Source organism: Bufo gargarizans, chromosome 9, assembly GCF_014858855.1.
Source record: "Bufo gargarizans isolate SCDJY-AF-19 chromosome 9, ASM1485885v1, whole genome shotgun sequence".
Taxonomy (NCBI): Eukaryota; Metazoa; Chordata; class Amphibia; order Anura; family Bufonidae; genus Bufo; species Bufo gargarizans.
In genome coordinates, this window is record NC_058088.1 from 12,457,876 (window position 1) to 12,481,631 (window position 23,756).

The 23,756-nt window shown below is 45.4% G+C and overlaps 1 protein-coding gene across 1 annotated transcript in view; it reads left to right on the forward strand.

Annotated features, from left to right (window-relative positions):
- The window catches only part of DDR1 (discoidin domain receptor tyrosine kinase 1), a 67,974-nt gene that overhangs the window by 14,702 nt on the left and 29,516 nt on the right, over window positions 1-23,756 (forward strand). Inside the window, 2 exon segments of the mRNA XM_044306448.1 lie at window positions 19,524-19,651; window positions 20,089-20,191. Of these exon segments, the coding sequence (XP_044162383.1) occupies window positions 19,570-19,651; window positions 20,089-20,191 (185 nt within the window). The 5' untranslated portion in view covers window positions 19,524-19,569.

The following is a 23,756-nucleotide window of genomic DNA, read 5'->3' on the forward strand; positions in this document are numbered from 1 at the left end:
CTATGGAAACTACTATACAGGCCTTTTGCATGTGGTCAGTCTTTTTCAGTAAAAACATGAACTTGGTATATGTACATACCTGAACATTAGGTTCCGGTTCTCTATCACAGACCAGGAATAGGGCAGCGTGCCGCCATATTTACCTTCATGTGCTGGAAGGTGGATTTCTAGGGGTGCCGTATTATAATGCTTACATCCTGGATCTGTAAAATTTGCAGGGACTGTGCCTGATTTTCAGAGACAGTACGAATAATTCAGGCTGTTTCGGACTAAAAATGGGCGGGGATTGTAAGGAAGGAATTAAAAGCCTGTATCTGTCACCGCCAGATATCTGAGAAGCTCTGACAGACGTTCTTCAGTACCTCTTGCTTGAGGTTCTTTTGTTTTGGTTTCGTTTTGTCATCTTGCTTCCCTCTCTCAGCTGTCATCTAGTTGCACTGATTGCATCCCTTTATATCCCCTCCCATACTGCATCATTTTGCGGTTTATACAACTTCCTGGATTGTACTCACTGCTAGATGCTGCAACTGCCTGGTTTCTCAGATAAGTCTGTTCCTTTATTTGTGTTTTCCTGTTGGGTTGATCCTAGGTGACCCTGACTTCCTCCGTATTAAGTGTAGGGAGCTGGTGGTCGTGTCCCCTCACTATTATAGGGTTTTCAGGTGTCACACAGTCTAGGCACGAGGGCATGCAATTATCTATCATAAAGATCTTTGCATGGGCTGAGCAGTCAGGGAGAGCTCTAGGGCTTTTATAGGGCTCACCCTTATGTTCCTTAGTTTGGGATCAAGTCAGTCGGATCTTTATTTGTATCTTCTAGTTTTCTGCAACATCATCCGTGACAGTATCTCTCTGTTAACTTCCTTATCTGTACTTCCCCCCTCACTCATTCCCTGGATGAAGCCGCACCCTTTCTGGTACCAGGAGAGATGATCAATCAGACAATTTACACAAGGTAGACTGAAAAACAGCTCTGTTTATTTTTAGTATTGCACTCATATATACACTTACCTAAAGAATTATTAGGAACACCTGTTCTATTTCTCATTAATGCGATTATCTAGTCAACCAATCACATGGCAGTTGCTTCAATGCATGTAGGGTTGTGGTCCTGGTCAAGACAATCTCCTGAACTCCAAACTGAATGTCAGAATGGGAAAGAAAGGTGATTTAAGCAATTTTGAGCGTGGCATGGTTGTTGGTGCCAGACGGGCCGGTCTGAGTATTTCACAATCTGCTCAGTTACTGGGATTTTCACGCACAACCATTTCTAGGGTTTACAAAGAATGGTGTGAAAAGGGAGAAACACCCAGTATGCGGCAGTCCTGTGGGCGAAAATACCTTGTTGGTGCTAGAGGTCAGAGGAGAATGGGCCGACTGATTCAAGCTGATAGAAGCAACGTTGACTGAAATAACCACTCGTTACAACCGAGGTATGCAGCAAAGCATTTGTGAAGCCACAACACGCACAACCATGAGGCGGATGGGCTACAACAGGAGAAGACCCCACCGGGTACCACTCATCTCCACTACAAATAGGAAAAAGAGGCTACAATTTGCACAAGCTCACCAAAATTGGACTGTTGAAGACTGGAAAAATGTTGCCTGGTCTGATGAGTCTCGATTTCTGTTGAGACATTCAAATGGTAGAGTCCGAATTTGGCGTAAACAGAATGAGAACATGTATCCATCATGCCTTGTTACCACTGTGCAGGCTGGTGGTGGTGGTGGTGTAATGGTGTGGGGGATGTTTTCTGGGCACACTTTAGGCCCCTTAGTGCCAATTGGCCATCGTTTAAATGCCACGGACTACCTGAGCATTGTTTCTGACCATGTCCATCCCTTCATGACCACCATGTACCCATCCTCTGATGGCTACTTCCAGCAGGATAATGCACCATGTCACAAAGCTCGAATCATTTCAAATTGGTTTCTTGAACATGACAATGAGTTCACTGTACTAAAATGGCCCCACAGTCACCAGATCTCAACCCAATAGAGCATCTTTGGGATGTGGTGGAACGGGAGCTTCGTGCCCTGGATGTGCGTCCCTCAAATCTCCATCAACTGCAAGATGCTATCCTATCAATATGGGCCAACATTTCTAAAGAATGCTATCAGCACCTTGTTGAATCAATGCCACGTAGAATTAAGGCAGTTCTGAAGGCAAAAGGGGGTCCAACATCGTATTAGTAAGGTGTTCCTAATAATTCTTTAGGTGAGTGTATATAGAGTATGTAAGTTCCTTGTCAACAAAAGGAAGTTGTCTTAGCTCCAATAAGAAGTAAACACAAGCAGAAATGTACTTATTTGTCAATTACATATAAGTTTGATCATATGCTAAAAATGTCTTTGGAAAGTACCTGGCATTTTCTAGAATCGTATCCGCTACATGTTTTATTTTATACAATATGATTCTTATTCCTCTCTTCTTCTTAGCCTCTCTGTACTCCTCCAAATAACGTTTGTGTGCCTTAAGAGAGTTGTCAGATGCACGGGGGAGTTGGTTATACATAGTAAGGTTGGCAGCCCCTTTAGTTATTATTTTTCTTATGCATGGTATAGCGCAAAGCATAACAATAGCAAGTAGGAGAATCACTACAAGGATGGTAATACATAGTTGTGCCAGGGCCTGTTTCCAATTTCCAACCCAAGTCAAAATATTTGTCCCAGGGATTGGAAATACCTGAGTTCTGTTTCAGCTCCTCAGATAATTCTGTGAGTTTGGTGATGGCTCGAGTTATTTTACCATCAGGGCCCGTATTATTATTAATTATTTATTATTGGGGATAAAGGTACCGCAGGAAGTAGGGTCTGTGAGAACCTTGCAGGCCCCTCCTTTCTCAGCCAATATCATATCAAGGGCCATTCTAATTTGAAATGTCATGATGGAGTCGGGCTGTAATTTCTCAGCCACACCTTGAAGGGCGTCTCTGGTATAGTTTACAAACCTCTGTCGAACCCACAGGGATTATTTAAGACCTGCCCATGAGTGGACGTTCCCTGGGCGGGTCTTAAATGCCCTGAATTTACCAACTACAACGTTGGTAAGTATGCTAAGGGTATGTTCACATGGCATATGTTTCATGTGGATTTCATAGACAGACACTCGCAGAAATTTGGGGAACATATCTGCCACATACATATGGGCATATGCAGTGTCGGACTGGGGTAGACCACCTAGTAAAATTTATTTTGGGGGCCCACCGTACGGATACATTCAAATATAATAAATAATCTAACAAGTTTTTTATATAAACATCGGCTGGTTGAGGTGCTGTACATTGAATATATGTATGTAGTGTACTAAATCTAATGTGTTATGTGCCACTTGTGCAGGGGGTGGGAGACTAGGGGCCCCCCTTGCTCAGGGACCCACCGGGGGATTCCCCTGTACCCCTGTGGACCAGTCCGAGCCTAGGCATATGGACCTGGGCTACCAAGAAAGGCCACTAGACAATGTACGGCGCTGTGAGGAGGCCGTGGTGCTCCCCGGAGTCCTGCAGCCTCTTCAAAGAGCGGATTGGTGGGCGTGCCGGGAATATGACCCCCACAGATGAAATATTGATGACCTATCCTGGGGGTAGGCTTTCAATGTTGTGAATGTAGAAAACCACTTTATCGTGTGGGACCTAATGAAAGAATTATAATCGCCTGCTCCTCACTGGTTCTGGCGATTTTTCAGGTGGGATATGGACAGGGTCATGTGCGCCACTGCAGCCAATGCAGTCGCCTTGCCTGTCCAGCCGTGCAAAACTATTTTGGGGCACTGACAGTTTTGCTCCTTGTGTGCCAGTTGGGCATGACAGGGGCAGGGGTGTGACGGGGGCCGTGCTAGGGCTGGGTCTCCAGCCCCGGCAAATTTACTTACATTTTCACCTGGAAACAGATGACAACTATAGCTAAAAACTACGTCCAGATGCGTTGCAGATTGTGTTCAGTGAAAACAGCGCGATTTCGCAAGCAAGTCCATTCAGTTTTGTTTGCGATCGTGTTCAGTTGTTCACTTTTTATCGCGCGGGTGCAATGCGATTTAATGCGATTTGTAAAACGGAACTGAATGTATACAAACATCATCTCTTAGCAAACGATGCGATTGTCAAGCAGCTCCATTCACTTCTATGGGGCCAGCGTTGCGTGAAAATTGCAGAATATAGAACATGCTGCGATTTTCACGCAATAGTGATGCGTGAAAACCAACACACACGTATTCGTTCGCATAACGCATTGCACCCGCGCGGAATACTCGCTCGTGTGAAAGGGGCCTAAGAGTTTATTATATCCAGTACCTGAGTGCTAGAGTGTGGAGAAAGTAAAGACAGATATAAGAAGAAGGAATATGACTACTGTCCAGCCTGTTATAAGGATTACAGCTGAACCAATATTTGGGTGACTGCTTTGCCATAAACATGACCTGTACTGACTACCCTGAGACAACCGATCAAGTAAAAGTTCTGCTGTTTACAATAATTGACTCCTCATCCTTTCTACCACCTTCATTTGCACCTTACAGTGCTGGCGTCACGAACACCGGGGCCCCAGCCTCCAAAGCACCCTAAACACCTATACCAGTTATGGTGAACCTTTTAGAGACCGAGTGCCCGAACTGCAACCAAATACCCACTTATTTATCGCAAAGTGCCAACACGGCAATTTAACTTGAATACAATATAGTATATCTTTCATGTACTTTATCATATAGCTATAATAGCTTAATAGCCTACATTCAGTGCGCTGCCTGCGCTGTTCATAGTGCGTCCTGTGCTGATGAATGGCAGGAAAAGTCTAAAGCATATTGGTACGCCCAGGGCCGTCTTTAATATTGATTGGACCCTGGGCAGAAATTTACTTGGGCCCCCTGGATCCCGCCTTCCCACACCTTAGCAGGCAATCACGGCCTCCACCACAACACACACACAAGAAATCCACACATCTGGTAGAGTACAGTGAATGACTGTAAATACTTCCAGTTCTGAAGACTCCAGCGGCTCAGGATCAGTGCTCTGGGCTCAGGCTGGAAGGCAAGTGGGCACCGCTCTGCAGGAAGGCTCACCCTAGCATTACAGTGCACCCCAGCACCCCACAGTATGCAGTATAGCACCCTATAGTATACAGCACCACACAGTATGCAGTATAGCACCCCACACTATACAGTACCCCACAGTATATAGTATAGCAGCCCACAGTATACAGCACCCCACAGTATACAACACCTCACAGTATGCAGTAGAGCAGTATAGCACCTCACCATATACAGCACCCCAAACTATACACAATACAGCACCCCACACTATACAGCCCCCCACACTATACTGTACAGCAGTATAGCACTCCACACTATACAGCACCTACAGTATACAGCCCCCCACACTATACAGGACAGCAGTATAGCACTCCACAATATACAGCACCCACAGTATACAGCCCCCCACACTATACAGCCCCCCCCCCAGTATACAGGCCCCCCACAGTATACAGCCCCCCCAGTATACAGGCCCACACAGTATACAGGCCCACACAGTATACAGGCCCCCCACAGTATACAGCCCCACACAATATACAGCCCCCCACAGTATACAGGCCCCCACACAGTATACAGCACCCCACTATACAGTAGTTTACAGTATATTAACATAACAGCCCCTGTCACCTTTTTCTGATATAATCTTCACACAAAAAAGCTCCACAGTTAAGGAAAACTTCTCCTGCAACACTCCTGCTAGGACCTGTGATGACCTCATAGCCATGTGACCAGTAATATTGCTAGGTTACTGGTCACATGGTGATGTAATTTAAGGCCCTAGATCACAGCTCTAACACAGTACAATGCCTGGACTTAGTGCCGGCAGCAACCCCTGTGAAGATGACAGCCTGACACCTGGGGCAATGGCTAGCAGGGCTCAAGAGGCAGCTGCTTTGGGCCCCCCAGGAGCAACTGGGCCCGGGGCAGCTGCCCCTTTTGCCCCTTGGTAAAGACGGCCCTGGGTACGCCATAGACTTTCCAGGGCGCAGGTGCCCACAGAGAGGGCTCTGAGTGCCGCCTCTGGCACCCGTGCCATAGGTTCGCCATCACTGACCTATACCATCAAGGGCACCTCAACTTCCATCTGGCTGGTGTTCCTTGCAGTAGCAAGTGCCCCGGAGGATCTAGTGCTGTCTTCCCCATCACTGCACGCCGGCTCAGGGAGCCACAAAAATCGTGAGTATGACTACTGCCCCCATCAGCCCACCGTGCGCTCACAGATTGCCCCTGCGGTCCGGTTCGCTGCACTAGCAGTTTGTAATGAAGGTTCAGCTGGATGTTACCAGTTAGGGGGTGTGTCCTTGCACAGTCTGACACTGACAGCACTGATTGGATAGTGTCAGACTGTGCAGGGACATCCCCCCTCCCCAACTGGTAACACCCATCTGGACCTTCACTGCAGACTGCTAGCAATTCATTCATAACTTCTAGCAGGAATAATAGAGTCATAAGAATAGATGCTCCAGAATGAGAATGCAAGTAGTTTTAATTAAAACAGACATGACAGGAGAGGGGACAGGTCCTTTTTAAAGGGGTTGAACAAGATAATTAAAAATCTTGGATAAGCCACTAAATGCTGTAAAATAAAAAAAATTCCACTACACTTATCTCTTTCTCTGGCGCCATTCTCTGCAGCTTTAGTGAGATGGCGGTCTACCAGGCGTACATTGAAAAGTGCATTGCCTTACATTTATAGGTTTATTGCTTAACCTTTAGACTAAAATGTCATATTTCACGTCAGCTCAAACATATAGAGACAGAAGGCCCCTCCGCCCGTCCCCCGCCCCGAATCTCACAAACAGCTGGGAGCCAAAGATCTTGTTTCATTTATTCCAGGAGTGATTGCACCACCCAGGAATTTCTGTCATGTGTGCACACGTGTGCGCGAGAGACCTCCCCTGCATGTGTGTACCGACATGTGTGTAATACCGTACATATGTACGTTATGCAATGCGCGGCTGTACCTAATGTCGGCTGCATGCCTACGTATGTGTGCGCCTTGTTCTCCGGCAGAGAACGGGTTAATCACAGGTTTTTGCAAGACGTTACATAAAAGAGCGCGTTCACATGACTTGTATAATTAGATGAGGAATCTATCCGTAGGGATGTATATACCGTATATGGATACCGTGCATAAAGTGCCCCCCGCCAACCATCAGCCACAGTCCCCAAAGTAAGTCCTCAGGGACCACCCTTGTTTAGAAGGGTCGAGGAGACTGGCTCGGCAGTGAACGGGTTAACAAGGCGCTCTCTTTAAGACTTTGGGTGGGGGTTAAAAACAGTGAAAGCTGCCTAACAGGAACCTAACGCAGAACAGCCTCCGGCTTTTTATCTTTTATTACCGAAAACACCTGAAATTTATTCCGTCGCCTCATCTTTCCCTTGGCTGCTTCCATCTTCTCCCCCCACCCCCCTCCTGTAATCCCACTTGCCCTTCTTCTTCTTCACTTCTCTGCCTCTTTTCATCGGCGGCCCCCCTCCCTCTTCTCAGCTTTTCTCTGTTGCGTGTGGTATTTCTCAAGGAACCAACACTTCTCATCCTTTGAACCACAAGACGCCTTCACGAGCGCATAGGGTTTGTATTGTGTCGTGGTCAGAAGTTTTATATATTTCAGGTTTAGAGCGCAATATAGGACCAGAAATATGAAGGGTTCCAGATACACAACATGTTCTAGAACCCCATAAACAGAGGCTTCTAATAATAATAATAATAATAATAATAATAATAATAATCTAGAACCAGAGTCCTGATTTTACAAACAAACAAACAAAACACAAAATCTAGAACCCTCTATAACAAAGAGGCCTGGTTAAAAACCAAAACAAGAACCTTAAGGCTAGGGCTACACGACGACATTTGTCGCGCGACATTTTGTTGCACCAATGTTGCGCGACAATTTTTATAATGGCAGTCTATGGTGTCGCACTGCAACATGCAACATGCTGCGACTGCGACGCGACAGTCGCAGAAAATCCATTAGAGATGGATTTTTCTGCGACTGTCGCAGTCGCAGCATGTCGCATGTCGCAGTGCAACACCATAGACTGCCATTATAAAAATTGTCGCGCAACATTGGTGCAACAAAATGTCGCGCGACAAATGCTGCAGTGTAGTTGTGCCCTATCTGTCGCGCGACAAATGTCGTCGTGTAGACCTAGCCTTATGAACCAAAGCCCTGCAAAAATAATAATAATCTAGAACCAGAGGCCTTATTAAAAAATAAAAATCTGGAATCTTCAGAACCAGGGGCCTCATTAAAATAATAGTTTAAAAAAAAATAGAAGCAGCACCAGGTAGGGGCAAGAGAGGGGCAGCCGAACACGGCCATGGGCTGAAGGGAACGGGTTAGGTTAAGAAATTGGCATTGGGGCGGGAGGCGACATTTCAGTTTTTGCCTCAGGCAGCAGAAAGGCTAGGTGCACCCCTGTATACAGTATATTCTTAAGGCCTCTTTCATATGACCGTATGGCTTTTTCAGTGTTTTGCGGGCCGTTTTTTCCGGATCTGTTGTTCCGTTTTTTGTTTCCGTTGTGTTTCCGTTTCGGTTCCGTTTTTCCGTATGGCCTATACAGTAATTACATAGAAAAAATTGGGCTGGGCATAACATTTTCAATAGATGGTTCTGCAAAAAACGGAACGGATACGGAAGACATACGGATGCATTTCCGTATGTGTTCCGTTTTTTTTGCGGACCCATTGACTTGAATGGAGCCACGGACCGTGATTTGCGGACAAGAATAGGACAAGACTCAAAATCTAGCAGAACGGAATTGCGGACATACGGAAACGGAATGCTCATTCAGTTTTTTTTGCGGACCCATTGAAATGAATGGTTCCGTATACGGAACGCAATAAACGGCCCGTATACGGAACGCAAAAAACGTTTGTGTGAACGAGCCCTAAACCAGGAGAATGATGGATCTATGCTTCCAGGAATAGGTATGTTTCAGAATGGAAGTCCCAATGCCTCACGTATACAACATATTCTAGTAAGAAAACCCTGATATATGTGTGGTTCCGGGCAGGGACATATATACATCACTCCAACCTTTAGTAGATCTATCAAAATGCTGATGTAATTAATTTCATAGTATATCCTTGAGCTCCAAACCCCCTGCTCGCCCTTTATATGTGACAGAGAAATGATAAAATGGCTTCCCACAGTCACCACTAGGTGGAGCTAAACATATTGAATTTATAATCTTACACATCTGCTGTGACACGGCTCCTTCTGATACACTTTTTTCATTTTTTTTAAGTGGAAAGAGTGATGGAAAATCGTAATTAGTCACAAATTTTGGTACAAAATGCCATTTCTACATAGATTTGTAGCATGGTGTACCACTTTTGTAAATGTGTGCCCCATTGTAGTTAAAGATTGTCTGTTAGCATGATCATCCCTTATTAAAACAGATGACTGGCCTTGTCAGTGAGAAGCAGGGGCTAAGGAGGAAAGGCGGTGGTGAAGCAGTGCTCTGAGGGGTTAGACCGGCCCTTAAAGTGCTCTGAGCACAGAATTAGCATAAGAATAAAAGTATAAATTTCTCAAAAACGGTGCAGCAGAATGACTACTTTAATAGGGTTGATGCTGTCTAAACAAGGTACCTTTGGCTTGGATTGGAAATAAAGTCAAAACCATTTACCAATCGGAGGCTTTAAAGGGGAACTCCAGTAGAAATGAATGTACACAATGTGTTCTACAGTCAGGACTGTGTGTGCTGAACAGTGCGGGACCAGGAGCTCCTGGATCTTCCCTTCATTCCAGAGATGAATAATCCGACCTGATCCTAAATGTTACTTGTAGCAGCAGGAATGTTCTATAGCTGTCCTTTCAGTTCAGATACAGTTGATTTGATGCCGCCGGATCTTACAAGGTCTGGTTTCCTTGGTGACAGATTAACACTGGTATGTTCCTTCCAGACTCTTGTTTGCTCTTGTACCTTCTGGGCTACGATCATTTATAGCTGAATAAAGAACAGTCCGTCAGGCCGCTTTCACATTGTGCTTTGTCCTCTTGCCTTACGCATGGGGAAAGCATCTGCCGCACATCAAACATATCCATCGTCCCCTATTCACCTGACGGAGGCAAGGGATGCTATATTGAGGCCTATACGTATTTGTCGGAGGTAAATGTACTGATGCGTACCTCCAACGGACACTGCGCGTTGAAGGGAACCTCGGTATACACGTTCTACCAGCTACGCTTGGCTTCCACTAATGGGGGGCGGCATAGGCCAGTTTAAGGGTGGATTTACATGTGCAGACGAGCAGCAGCGCTCCTTCCCGACAGCCGACTGCTGGTTCAATATGAGGTCGAGGGATCGCTATTGTGATCGCTCGTCCTCATACATCTGCATTGTTTCTGGGCAGCAGATCGCTGTTTAGACCGCATGATCCGCTGCCTGGAAACGATAATTGATGAGCCTGCACTAACGATCGTGTCACCCGATGGATGAGCGTTGCGCTCGTTCATTGGGCGATCGGCTGCCCATTTAGACAGGCAGATTGTCGGGAAACGTCGGTCAGCTTTAAAATCGTATATATAAGATTGGAATCTGTAAGGCTAGGTTCACATCTCCGGGTCGGTAAATCCGGTAGTTTCTCCATTAATGGGAGCGATATCTCGATAATGGGGAAAGGAGATAAGCGGCCATCACATACATTTGTTGCCGATTATCACAGTGGAACAAAGGATTAGAGGGTCATTTTGGCTGGATGGCGTCTCCTAATTTCAGATTGGTGGTCGCTATAAAGCGATATCATCTGAGGAATTGCCGTACAAGGGCTTGTGCACATGAACATATATTATTTTCTGTTTCTTTACAGGTCCGTATGCGGAACCATTCACTTCAATGGCGATTAAAAAAAAAACGGAAATGACTCTGTGTGCATTCCGTGTCTGTATGTCTGCATTTCCTTTACGCCAAAAATAAAATAAAACATGTCCTATTCTTGCCCATTTGGCGGACAAGGACAGGCATTGTTACAATGGATCTGCAAAAAAATGGATGCAACATCTCAGGGATGTCATCCGTTTTTTTGTGGATCCGTGTTTTGTGGAGCGCAAAATACATACGGTCGTGTTCATGAGCCCTAAACCTCATTGGTCCTCCAGATCAAAACTTCACATCGAAGGACCCCTTTATTAGTTAAACAAGCCACATGTCAAAAGAGTTCCAAAAAGATGTACGGTATTCAAAAGGGTTATCCTCTGAACACAACCCTGTAATTAGTAATATTAATAGATCTGGACCATAACTGACGCGTCCACGTGATAAGAGATAAGTGTCTGATCGTCAGGGCTCCGACCGATCAGGATTTCTCTCTGGAGGACCCAACATGCATTACGCAGACGGCTGATGTGAATGAACACCATGTAATACTTCATGTCCCCTGTGGTGGCGCTGCACGGAATTTGAATACTGCTGTTGTTTTCTTCACCAGACTACGGCAGACCTTGGGTATTCACAAGAACAGGTCACCTTGTGATTATTTTTAGGAGACCCTTTAATCAAGACTACTTCTGTACATATAGCTGCATGTACACATTCGGTAGTCACAGTAGTCGGCTTTTCTATCACATTTTTCTGTATTATTAATCATCACGGCTATAATTTCAGCATGTAAATGTTAGTAGAAAAGACACCAAATGTGGGCATTACCGTACATCACTTAGGCTACTTTCACACTTGCGTTCGGAGCGGATCCGTCTGGTATCTGCACAGACGGATCCGCCCCTATAATGCAAACGCTTAGATCCGTTCAGAACGGATCCGTTTGCATTACCATGAACAAAAAATAAATAAAATAAAAAATATATATATATTTTTTTTTGTTCATGATAGTGCAAACGGATCCGTTTTGACTTTACATTGAAAGTCAATGGGGGACGGATCCGTTTGAAAATTGAGCCATACTGTGTCAACTTCAAACGGATCCGTTCCCATTGACTTACATTGTAAGTCTGGACGGATCCGTTTGCCTCCGCACGGCCAGGCGGACACCGGAACGCTGCAAGCAGCGTTCAGGTGTCCGCCTGCTGAGCGGAGCGGAGGACAAACGCTGCCAGACTGATGCATTCTGAGCGGATCCTTATCCAGTCAGAATGCATTAGGGCTGGACGGATCCGTTCGGGGCCGCTTGTGAGAGCCTTCAAACGGAACTCACAAGCGGAGCCCCGAACGCAAGTGTGAAAGTAGCCTTATCCTGTTCTGATCCTGAGTTACATCCTGTACTACAGAGCTGCACTCACTGTTCTGCTGGTGCAGTCACTGTGTACATACATTACATTACTTACCCTGTACTGATCCTGAGTTACATTCTGTATTATACTCCAGAGCTGCACTCACTATTCTGCTGGTGCAGTCACTGTGTACATACATTACTTATTCTGTACTGATCCCGAGTTACATCCTGTATTATACTCCAGAGCTGCACTCACTGTTCTGCTGGTGGAGTCACTGTGTACATACATTACATTACTTATCCTGTACTGATTCTGAGTTACATCTTGTAATATACTGCAGAGCTGCATTCACTATTCTGCTGGTGCAATCACTGTGTACATACATTACATTACTTATCCTGTACTGATCCTGAGTTACATCCTGTATTATACTCCAGAGCTGCACTCACTATTCTACTGGTGCAGTCACTGTGTATATACATTACTTATCCTGTACTGATCCTGAGTTACATCCTGTATTATACTCCAGAGCTGCACTCACTATTCTGCTGGTGGAGTCACTGTGTACATACATTACATTACTTATCCTGTACTGATCCTGAGTTACATCTTGTATAATACTCCAGAGCTGCACTCACTGTTCTACTGGTGCAGTCACTGTGTACATACATTACATTATTTATCCTGTAATATTCCTGAGTTACATCCTGTATTATACTCCAGAGCTGCACTCACTATTCTGCTGGTGCAGTCACTGTGTACATACATTACATTACTTATCCTGTACTGATCCTGAGTTACATCCTGTATTATACTCCAGAGCTGCACTCACTATTCTGCTGGTGAAGTCACTGTGTACATTACATTACATTGCTTATCCTGTACTGATCCTGAGTTACATCCTCTATTATACTCCAGAGCTGCACTCACTATTCTGCTGGTGAAGTCACTGTGTACATTCATTACATTGCTTATCCTATACTGATCCTGAGTTAGGGTACTTTGACATTAGCGTTTTTGTTTTCCGGTATTGAGTTCCGTCACAGGAGCTCAATACCCGAAGAAAACTGATCAGTTTTATCCTAATGCATTCTGAATGGAGAGCAATCCATTTAGGATGCATCAGTTCAGTCCCTCTTACGTTTTTTGGACGGAGAGGATCCCGCAGCATGCTGCAGTTTTATCTCCGGCCACAAATACTGATCACTTGCCGGATCCGGCATTAATTTACATTGAAGTTTATTAGTGCCGGATCTGGCATTAAGTGTTTCGGCAAAACGGATCCAGCATGCGCAGACCTTTAAAAATGCTAAAAAAAAATGATACCGGATCTGTTTTTCTGGATGACACCGGAGAAACGGATCCGGTATTTAAATGCATTTGTCAGAAGGATCCGCATCCGTATCCGTCTGACAAATGTCATCAGTTTGCGTCCGTATTGCCGAATCCGGCAGGCAGTTCCGGCGACGGAACTGCCTGCTGGAATCCTCTGCCGCAAGTGTGAAAGTACTCTTACATCCTGTATTATATTCCAAAGCATTCACAATTTTGCATGCTTCAGAGCTGAAATCACTCTACATTCTTTGATGACTTGTCTGCACACAACTTACTCTAGTGACTTGAATTTTGACAAATATACTTAAGCCCATGTTCACATCACCATTTTGTTTTCCATTTTTCTGATCTCTCAAAAGAACAGACCCCCCCCACACAAAAAAATAAATAAATAAATAAATAAAATGGATTCTTTATTTTGAGCATCCGTTGTGCTAATTTTCCATCCATTTGTGTCTTTTTCTCCCATGTAAAATAATTATTTTTATATATATATATATATATATATATATTATTTTATTTTTTTCTGTTCATTGACAGACCAGAAAATCGGAAAACAAAACGTTAATGTGAACGCGGCCTAATAGAGGAGATCAGCTAGCTTGTTGGGACTAGTGAGGCATGTGCCAGGAGGCTGCCAGCAAGCCACTCTTCCTTGACCAGAGTATTTAACCAGGGGGCAGAAGAAGGGAAGCCTGGCTCTAAGGCCTCTTTGGCGTGTGCGCCCCCCCCCCCAGTTGCCGTATTGAAGACCGCATTTGCGGATTCCGCAATAAACGGGCGCCATTCCGTGGGCATTCCGCATCACGGATGCGGACCCATTCACTTGAATGGGTCCGCAAATCCGGAGATGCGGAATGGTGCGGAACGGAACCCTACGGAAGCAAGACGGAGTGCTTCCGTGGGGTTTCGTCCCGTACTTCCGTTCCGCAAAAAGATAGAACATGTCCTATCTTTTTGCGGAACGGCCGGATCGTGGACCCATTCAAGTGATCACGACCACGGGGCGCAGATGCCCGTGGGAAAGAGGCCTAAAGGCCACCAAAAGTCACTTTTTTGGGGGTAATTTTTCTTTCTTTTTTTTTTTTTCCAACATAGGCCAGTCCTTGCAAATCCTCAACAAAGCAAGGTTAGGAAATGAGAAGGGACTGGAGGAAATGGCACGTAAATGTGAGGAAGTGTCCGGCCTGTAGGAAGCAGCGAGAAGAGTGTGAGAAATGGAGCTTGGAGCAGTGATTGAACAGTTAAGGAGAATGGAGGGGAGGGGAGCAGAGACAAGTGAATGCTAGGTGGAGAGGAGGGATCTGGGGAGGAGGAGGAGGGTAGAGACACAGATACTGTAGTTCAGTTCCTGTCTGTCCCAAGAGAGAACCACCCGAGAACATGTCATACTCCTAAGACTACCTGGACCAGGACTCAAGTGAGTGGGTAAAGAGGGAAGGGGCATGGAAAGGTGCAAGGTGGTAGAGTGGGCGGAGGGAGGCTCAGGTGATCGAGAAAGCGGGCGCAGAGTAAGACCATGAAGAAAGTGGAAGAGGGAAAGTGACAGCATGGCTCCGGCTCTGCCTGCACATCTCCAGCACAGGTGTTTGCATACAAGGAAGGCGTCTGCAAGACGGAGCCATATTTGCAGGGGACGTACATGTCCGCACTTGTGCGTTATATTTTGGAAATTACAGTAAATGGTCCCAGGTGGAGGACTCCAGGTGGTCAGTCGCCACTCTTCATACCGTACAATGTTATATGTAGAAATGGCGGTATCGACTACAGGAAAAGCGTCCGTGAACGTCATGAAAGTTATATCATTTTAGCCCCTTGGCGAAAGAAAATTGTGAGGTTTGGGAAATGTATAAAATTGTTGCAGCCGATAAGAGAAAATCTGAGATTTCGGTGGACAGTATAGGATGCCCGCTCATATAGCGTCCATGTTGATCAGAGGCTCGTGTATAACGTGTCGCTGTTGCTAAGTTACGGGCTGTCACATTGCACGTGTGCATGTTTGAAACGTGTCCCCCAACATATGCAACTATATGCGGTTACATAGGTCTGCCATTGACTATCGTAGTGTTAAAAAAAAAAACTGGTGTATTGTACAGGTATATGAACGGTATATTGTACGGTATACGAACGGAATATTGTACGGTATATGTATGATATATTGTATAGCATATGTACGGTATATTGTACGGTACTGTACATATCAATACTGATTTAAAAAAAAAACTATGGGGTGTTATAACCGTCTAACATGTGGCTACCTAAAAAAACAAATCCCCCAGCATATCCTACCATCATACTGGGAGTTGCTGCTTGCGTAACGGCTGTGCGGCCATTGGCTGCGAGGACATGCTGGGAGATGTAGTGTTACAACACCTACGGGCTGCAGGTGACATTCAATGTTTTTTCATGTAGAATAAGAAGCATCAGACTTGAATTAAATAATTCTGCACTTTTACATTTTTTTTGTGAAAAATCTGATTAATAACGCCAGCTATAGGGAGGCTGCTCGGCTGTCAGCACCCTGTCAGTCTAGATATGGAGTGGAAAGAGAGACCCTGCTTTATAGATGGAGCCATTTATGTGGCTAGGTGGAATGGGGGAGGATTTATCAAAACTGGTGTGAAGGAAAACTGTGTTAGTTGCCCATAGCAACCAATCAGATTCCACCTTTCATTTTTCACAGCTCCTTTGGAAAATGAAGAGGTAGCTCTGATTGGTTGCTATGGGCAACTAAGCCAGTTCTACTTTACACCAGTTTTGATAAATCTCCTCCAATGTATCTAGCAACCAGATAACTCAGGTTTTCAGCTTATCGCTATTGTCCTGGCTTTATTAATCCGATTTTTCTAAAAATAAAGTGTATTCAGGTGAACATGCATATCAAATGGAAGTATTAGGTGAACGTGATATCATACTGTGAAATGTATGTTCACGTCATGTTTGGGATGCCCCTTTAGCGTGTACACAAGGAAAGCTCCCAACGTAAGGTTGAATGCGTCCATAGAGTGAAATTAGCGCGATGGAGGGCAAAAGAGCGCCACCCTTCACTTTCCATCATACATTACAGTCCTTCCAACACCTGGAGGCCTACATGAAAGGGCTACATTAAAGGCTACGTCAAGCTATGTATGTACTAAGGCTCATGCCCACGAACGTAAGGGCTTCTTGCCAGTATTGCAGACCGCAAATGGCAGGTCCGCAATAAACGGGCACCGGACGTGTGCACTCCAGTGCTGCGGATGAAGGCCCATTTACTTGAATGGGTCTGCGATCCATAAAATAAGGCTAAAGATAGGACATGTCTTATCTTTTGCAGAGCGGAGGCACGGATCGGAAGCCCGCGGAAACACTTACGAAGAGCTTCCATGGACTTTCGGGTCTGCGCCTCCGCACTGCAAAAGATATGGACCCGCGGACCCATTCAAGTCATTGGGTCTGCACATGTAGCACATAGTGCACACGTCCTGTACCTGCGCATTGCGGAGCGCTATTTGTGGTCCGCAGCACGGGCACAGAGCCCTTAGGTTCGTGGGCATGAGCCCTAACTTCCCAGTTTCGTTCTGATGCTGAGTTACAGCCTGTATTATAATCCAGAGATGCACTCACAATTCTGCAGGCTTCAGAGCTGAAATCTCCCAACACTCCTTTGATCCTTTACACCAGGCACCGTACAAAGTTAGTGTGACACTGTAGGGATGTCTGTTGACAAGCTTGCTGACTGTTTCCAATACTAGCTGGCAGAATTCACTTATAATGCAGTATATATAATCCAGATGTGTCTATATTAGGTCAGTGTGTTTGTGCTACGATAAAATGAACGCTGTAAAAGGTCCGGGTCTACTTCTCTGCCGTATCGTTGACCCAAGGAGCGACCACCCCCCTATACCACAGGAGCTTGTTTGTAAGGATCTGTCTACCTGAGCCAGTCCGCGTGTTCTCTGTATTGGTCAGTCCTTGACCCACCTTCCTGGGATACAACCTTTGTCTAAGGCTACATGCACACGACCGTATGTGTTTTGTGGTCCGCAAATTGCGGATCCGCAAAAAAAATGGATGACATCCATATGCCTTCCTTTTTCCCCCCAGATCCATTGTAACAATCCCTATCCTTGTCCGCAAAACGGACAAGAATAGGACATGTTCTATTTTTTTTTTGCGGGGCTATGGAACGGACATACTGACGCTGTCTGGATTTTTTGCGGACCTGTTGAAATGAATGGGTCCGCATTCCTATCCGCAAAAAAAAACGGAACAGACACGGAAACAAAATACGTTTGTGTGCATGAGGCCTAAACCCTACAATGGCCTGTGTGTCGGCGCACTGGCCTAGTGAGCTCTTCGGTGGGTGCCAGTTAGAGCATTTTCTTGCTGAGCCACTTCTATGGTTATCAGCTGGATCACACACTACTGTGTTGCCTCCCGTACACGACCGTATCCGTTTTTTGCAGACCGCAAATCGCAGATGCGGTCCATGTGCATCCCATACTTTTTGCGGGCCCCGTTGTGGAAACGCCTATAGGACAAGAATAGGACATTCAAGTGCAGTTAAAAGCTCAACAAGTTACATGCACACGTGGCCAAACCCTAAGGCCCCTTTCACGCGGGCGAGGATTCCGCGCGGATGCGATGCGTGCGTTGAACGCATTGCACCCGCACTGAATCCCGACCCATTCATTTCTATGGGGCTGTTCACATGAGCGGTGATTTTCACGCATAACTTGTACGCTGCGTGAAAATCGCAGCATGCTCTATTTTGTACGTTTTTCATGTAACGCAGGCCCCATAGAAATTAATGGGGTTGCGTGAAAATCGCAAGCATCCGCAAGCAAGTGCGGATGCAGTGCGGTTTTCACGCACGGTTGCTAGGAGACGATCGGGATGGAGACCCGATCATTATTATTTTCCCTTATAACATGGTTATAAGGGAAAATAATAGCATTCTGAATACAGAATGCATAGTACAATAGCGCTGGATGGGTTAAAAAAAAATAATATAATAATAATTAAACTCACCTTAGTCCACTTGATCGCGCAGCCGGCTTCTCTTCTGTCTTCTTCTTTGCTGTGTACAGGAAAAGGACCTGTGGTGATGTCACTCCGGTCATCACATGATCCATCACATGATCTTTTACCATGGTGATGGATCATGTGATGGACCATGTGATGACCGGTGTGACGTCACCACAGGTCCTGTTCCTGCAATCAGCAAAGAAGAAGACAGAAGAGAAGCCAGGCTGCGCGATCAAGTGGACTAAGGTGAGTTTAATTTAATTTTTTATTTTTTTAACCCCTCCAGCGCTATTTTACTATGCATTCTGTATTCAGAATGCTATTATTTTCCCTTATAACCATGTTATAAGGGAAAATAATAATAATCGGGTCTCCATCCCGATCGTCTCCTAGCAATTGTGCGTGAAAATCGCACTGCATCCGCACTTGCTTGCGATTTTCACACAACCCCATTCATTTCTATGGGGCCTGCGTTACGTGAAAACCGCACAAAATAGAGCATGCTGCCATTTTCACGCAACGCACAAGTTAATAGGTCGGGATTCAGTGCGGGTGCAATGCGTTCAACTCGCGCATCGCATCCGCGCGGAATACTCGCCCGTGTGAAAGGGGCCTAATAGAAGTTAATAGAGCATGCTTTGAGTTGTAGTTTCACACCAGCTGGAGCGTTGTTGGCTGCTGACCCCTAATATAGCACATTTATTGGTGCTTATATAAGGATCTTCAGGAAGCAAATGGAGATGTAACCCTAGTCAGATTCAAACCTACTACCTCCATGGTTGCAGGATAGCAATGCTAACCACTGAGTCACTGCACCGCCTCTCCAAGGATGCCATCTGCTTTGCAAATTTTGTATTTGCCCCCACCCAAAAAAAATGGTTGACCAATGTATAAAGTGGTGTGATACAGGTTTCTGCCTCTTGATGATTACGCTGTACTGTTCTGATAACACATATATGTCTTTACAGTAAGAATCATGGAGCACACTTTCATGAGTCGTCACTGACAGAAGATATGAAGATGGTATCTCGTCTTGTCTCCCTCGGTCTTCTCATTGGGCTCTGCCTGGCCGAACCAGATGCTCATTTTGATCCATGTAAGTGTAGACCCAGTTTTCTAGCTCTAGTGAATACGTAAGAAACTGGAAGACTAGCCGAAAGGACTAAGACATTGTCCTGGTATCCTAGGACATCCTGGACGATAGGGACAGCTTAACTAACCACTCGTGATCAGGGACTTGGTAACTGAACCATGGGTATCAGGGACACAATACAGTAACGCTCAACTATGGGCCAACAGGGACTGGGAAATGAAATCACTAGATGTTAGGGGCATTAGACAAAGTAACGCTTAGTCACCAGTCATCAGGGACTACGATACAGCACCATTAGGCGACATGGAACATTAGAAGTGAGGAACTGGGTTGTCAAATTCTGGACCCCAGGAACGGGGCCTCCAGATCACTTGAACATCTTTTTTCTTGTGTTAGGCACCTGACCTTCACCAAAATCTACTTTGTCTTACAATCCACAGCTACTTGCCGGTATGCCTTGGGGATGCAGGACAGGACCATCCCTGATGAGGACATCACAGCCTCCAGTGCATGGTCGGACTCTACTGAAGCCAAACACAGCAGGTCAGAGAGGGCATAGACTGGGTGAAAGTGGTCTGAAAAAGAAAAGGCTCATATATGGCCTATGGGCTTGTAGTACTGGGCGTCTATGATGCATGAGTCTTTGCAGAAAAGTGACGAGCATGGTGTAAAAGTGCAAAAAGTTGAAAATCTTTGAGCAAAAAAGGGCCATCAAAATGGCGTCGCCAAAATCCTTTTGAAGGCTCCAGCATAGCCCCACCTCTTCATGCTGCGCAGTCTTCAGGTGCCACATACAATTACAATACATGGATAATGCAGCCCTCAATCCTTGTCCCAGGAGATATACCGACTTCCAGGAGTCCAGGAGGTCTCCCTTTTGTCTATGAGCCTCTTGGACATCCTGCGTACATAAATGTACACAGTCCGTTCCTGGTGTGGTTACCTCACGGACACCTCAGAAAGCCACAGTAGTGTCCTGCTCGCAGTTTAGCTCCATTAAAAATGAAAACCCACTGTGGAAACTGCTGTGGGACACAAGGCGTGACGTGTGAACCTAACCTAACTGTTTGTTGTGGGACAACCCCTTTAAATTTGAAGACTACTGTGGAAGCCATATTGTGGCCGTGGTTTCTTCCTATTTCTTATTGACCCTTTCCACTGAGCACCGACAGCTACACATAAGGAGTGCCATCCACTATAATTATCATATTGTGGGTTGAACCATTGATGAGAAAGTGTCTCTTGCTCTCAGCAACCAATCAGAGTCCACAGTTCATATTTCCAATCCAGTTTAGAGAATTAAAGCTGGATTCTGATTGGTTGCCAAGGTCGTCATGGTTGCTGTGAAATGGATTTAAGGCCTACAGTACTAGTGGCTAATGACATGACCCAGATATCTAGTTCTTCACGTGCAGTGACCTGGGAAAGGGGAGCGGAGGATGGGAGGAGTGGTAGTGGCTAAGATGGTGGTAGTAGTAGACACATTTCACGGTGGCTAGCTCCACCTTGACGGGCTGTGCAGTGAGTGGCGGGTGCACCCTTTCTTCCTTCAGGGCACACCCTGGTTTTAGGGGCTCCTGCCTGGTGATAGTTGAGGTGCCCTTGATGGTGAACAGTTTGCCTGGGTGCAGCCTGACTGGATGGATGGTGGAGTCAATAACCAGGCCCATTTGTTGCGATACATTTTTTACTGGATTGAGGATAAGGGTAGTAGTGCAGATAGCACAAAAGGCACAGTTCCAAAGTATATTACAATATAGTCTCCTCCCAGTAGCTGTGTACGGGCAGCAACAATGATGGTAGTTGTAGTACTCCAGCTTATTAAAGAAACTTTGCAGTCTTTCCTAAATAACCGCAGGTGTGCAATTCTGTACATGGTAACCCTTTCTGCAGTTCCCGGGCTAAGGGGTGCAGATTTAAAGGTATTCGGTCACCAGGATTAACGATATGTAGATATTTATATGTGCCCATTAGTCTCCATGCAGTGTTTACAATGATCCCTTATATTCTTATGAAAAGTGATCTTATTGATATGTAAATCACCTCTGTCAGGAGCCCAAGGGGTTGTCCCATGATCTCTTGGAGCCCAGCCGCGCCCATTGATCCGGAGCCCAGCACCACCTACTACTTAATTTATTCACTCCACTCTCCTGACGTCAGTTCTCAGCTCCGTAGTCTCGTGCAGGCGCAGTGGACACTGTAGTCTGCGCCCGTGCGGAGTACTGGCACCAGCTTCGTCTAGTCCACTGCGCATGCGCCTGGCTCCCTCGTCGAAGCCGGTGCTAATAGTCCGCACGGGCGCAGACTACAGTGTCCACTGCGCCTGCGCGAGACTACGGAGCAGAGACTACATGACGTCAGGATAGTGGAGTGAATAAATTAAGTAGTAGGCGGTGCTGGGCTCCTGGATCGATGGGCGCGGCTGGGCTCCAAGAGATCAGTGGGACAACCCCTTGGGCTCCTGACGGAGGTGATTTACATATCAATAAGATCGCTTTTTATAAGAATATAAGGGATCATTCTAAACACTGCATGGAGACTAATGGGCACATATAAATATCTACATATCGTTAATCCTGGTGACCGAATCCCTTTAAATCTGCACCCCTTAGCCCGGGAACTGAAGAAAGGGTTACCACGTCTAGACTCTGCAACTAGCTAACCAGAGGTTGGAACAAGTCCATCACCCAGGCAACCTAACCAGTCTGCCAATATAAGATAAGATAACCCTTTAACAGTCTCACCTTCAGGAAATTCACAGTAATTATTAACCATATATTGCCCATACATTACATAAGATAATGCTTTATCAACAAATCACAGCATGTAACTTGTTAACATGAAATGATCCTTTTTAGCATAATTAACCCTTTGCAGTCATCCTCTGGAGCATTGCACATGTGCTTGTAAATCAGACTATAGATTTTTTTTTATATCACAATGTCCTACTGCAGAGGACCCAGCTGCCACAAAACTACAACTCCTAGCATGCTTTGACATCCTGTGGCTGATAGTAGGACATGCTGGGAGTTGTAGTTCTGCAACAGCTGGAAAGTTACAGGGTGAGGTCCAAAGCCCTATCGATTGGACACAGTGGGGATCATTTACTATAGTGTCTGCGTCCGTTTTTCAGGAGTAAAAAAGCTGTTTCAGACTGTCCAACTGATTGCGCTTGTTTATGAGGAATTTGTGCCTTGTTCATCGAATTTTTATTTTGAGACTTATTTTGGAGTTGTCTTTGTTTTGCACCTTATTTCCAATGTATTTATGTTGATATGCCTTTTTTGCGCCTGAATTAGGCGCATAAAAAGTCTTATTTCTACTCCATTCCTGACCAGGCTTTTATTTTTCACGTCTGTTTTGAGAAGGAACTTGCACAATTTTTTGCATTGAAAGAGATAGAGTGGCAACTTTTTTCCAGTCATTCGTGCAATTTTTTCATGCGCAAACTAATGAGACAAGTCTTAGCGAATATGAACCTGTCTTACAAGAAAACAACCACTAGAGGTCAGACGTAAACCAAATACGATTTAATCTGATTTATTAAGGGGTCATAAATTTGAGTCAATTTAAAGACAGGTGTTTCAAATACAACCATCTTTAAGGGTTCTTTCACACTTGAGGCAGAGGAATCCGGCAGGCAGTTCCGGCGACGGAACTGCCTGCCGGATCCGTCAAAACGTATGCCAACTGATGGCATTTGTAAGACTGATCAGGATACTGATCCGTCTTACAAATGCATTGAAATGTCGGATCCGTCTTTCCGGTGTCATCTGGAAAAACGGATCCGGCATTTATTTTTTTCAAATTTTTTTCGGATCCGGCATTGCAGTATTTTGAATGCCGGATGCGGCACTAATACAATCCTGAGGAAAAAAATGCCAGCATTCTGGCAAGTGTTCCAGATTTTTGGCTGGAGATAAAACTGTAGCATGCTGCGGTATTATCTCCGTCCTGAAAAGTCAAAACGACTGAACTGAAGACATCCTGATGCATCCTGAATGGATTGCTCTCCATTCAGAATGCATGGGGATAAGCCTGATCAGTTCTTTTCCGGTATAGAGCCCCTAGGGCGGAACTCAATGCCGGAAAAGAAAAACGCTAATGT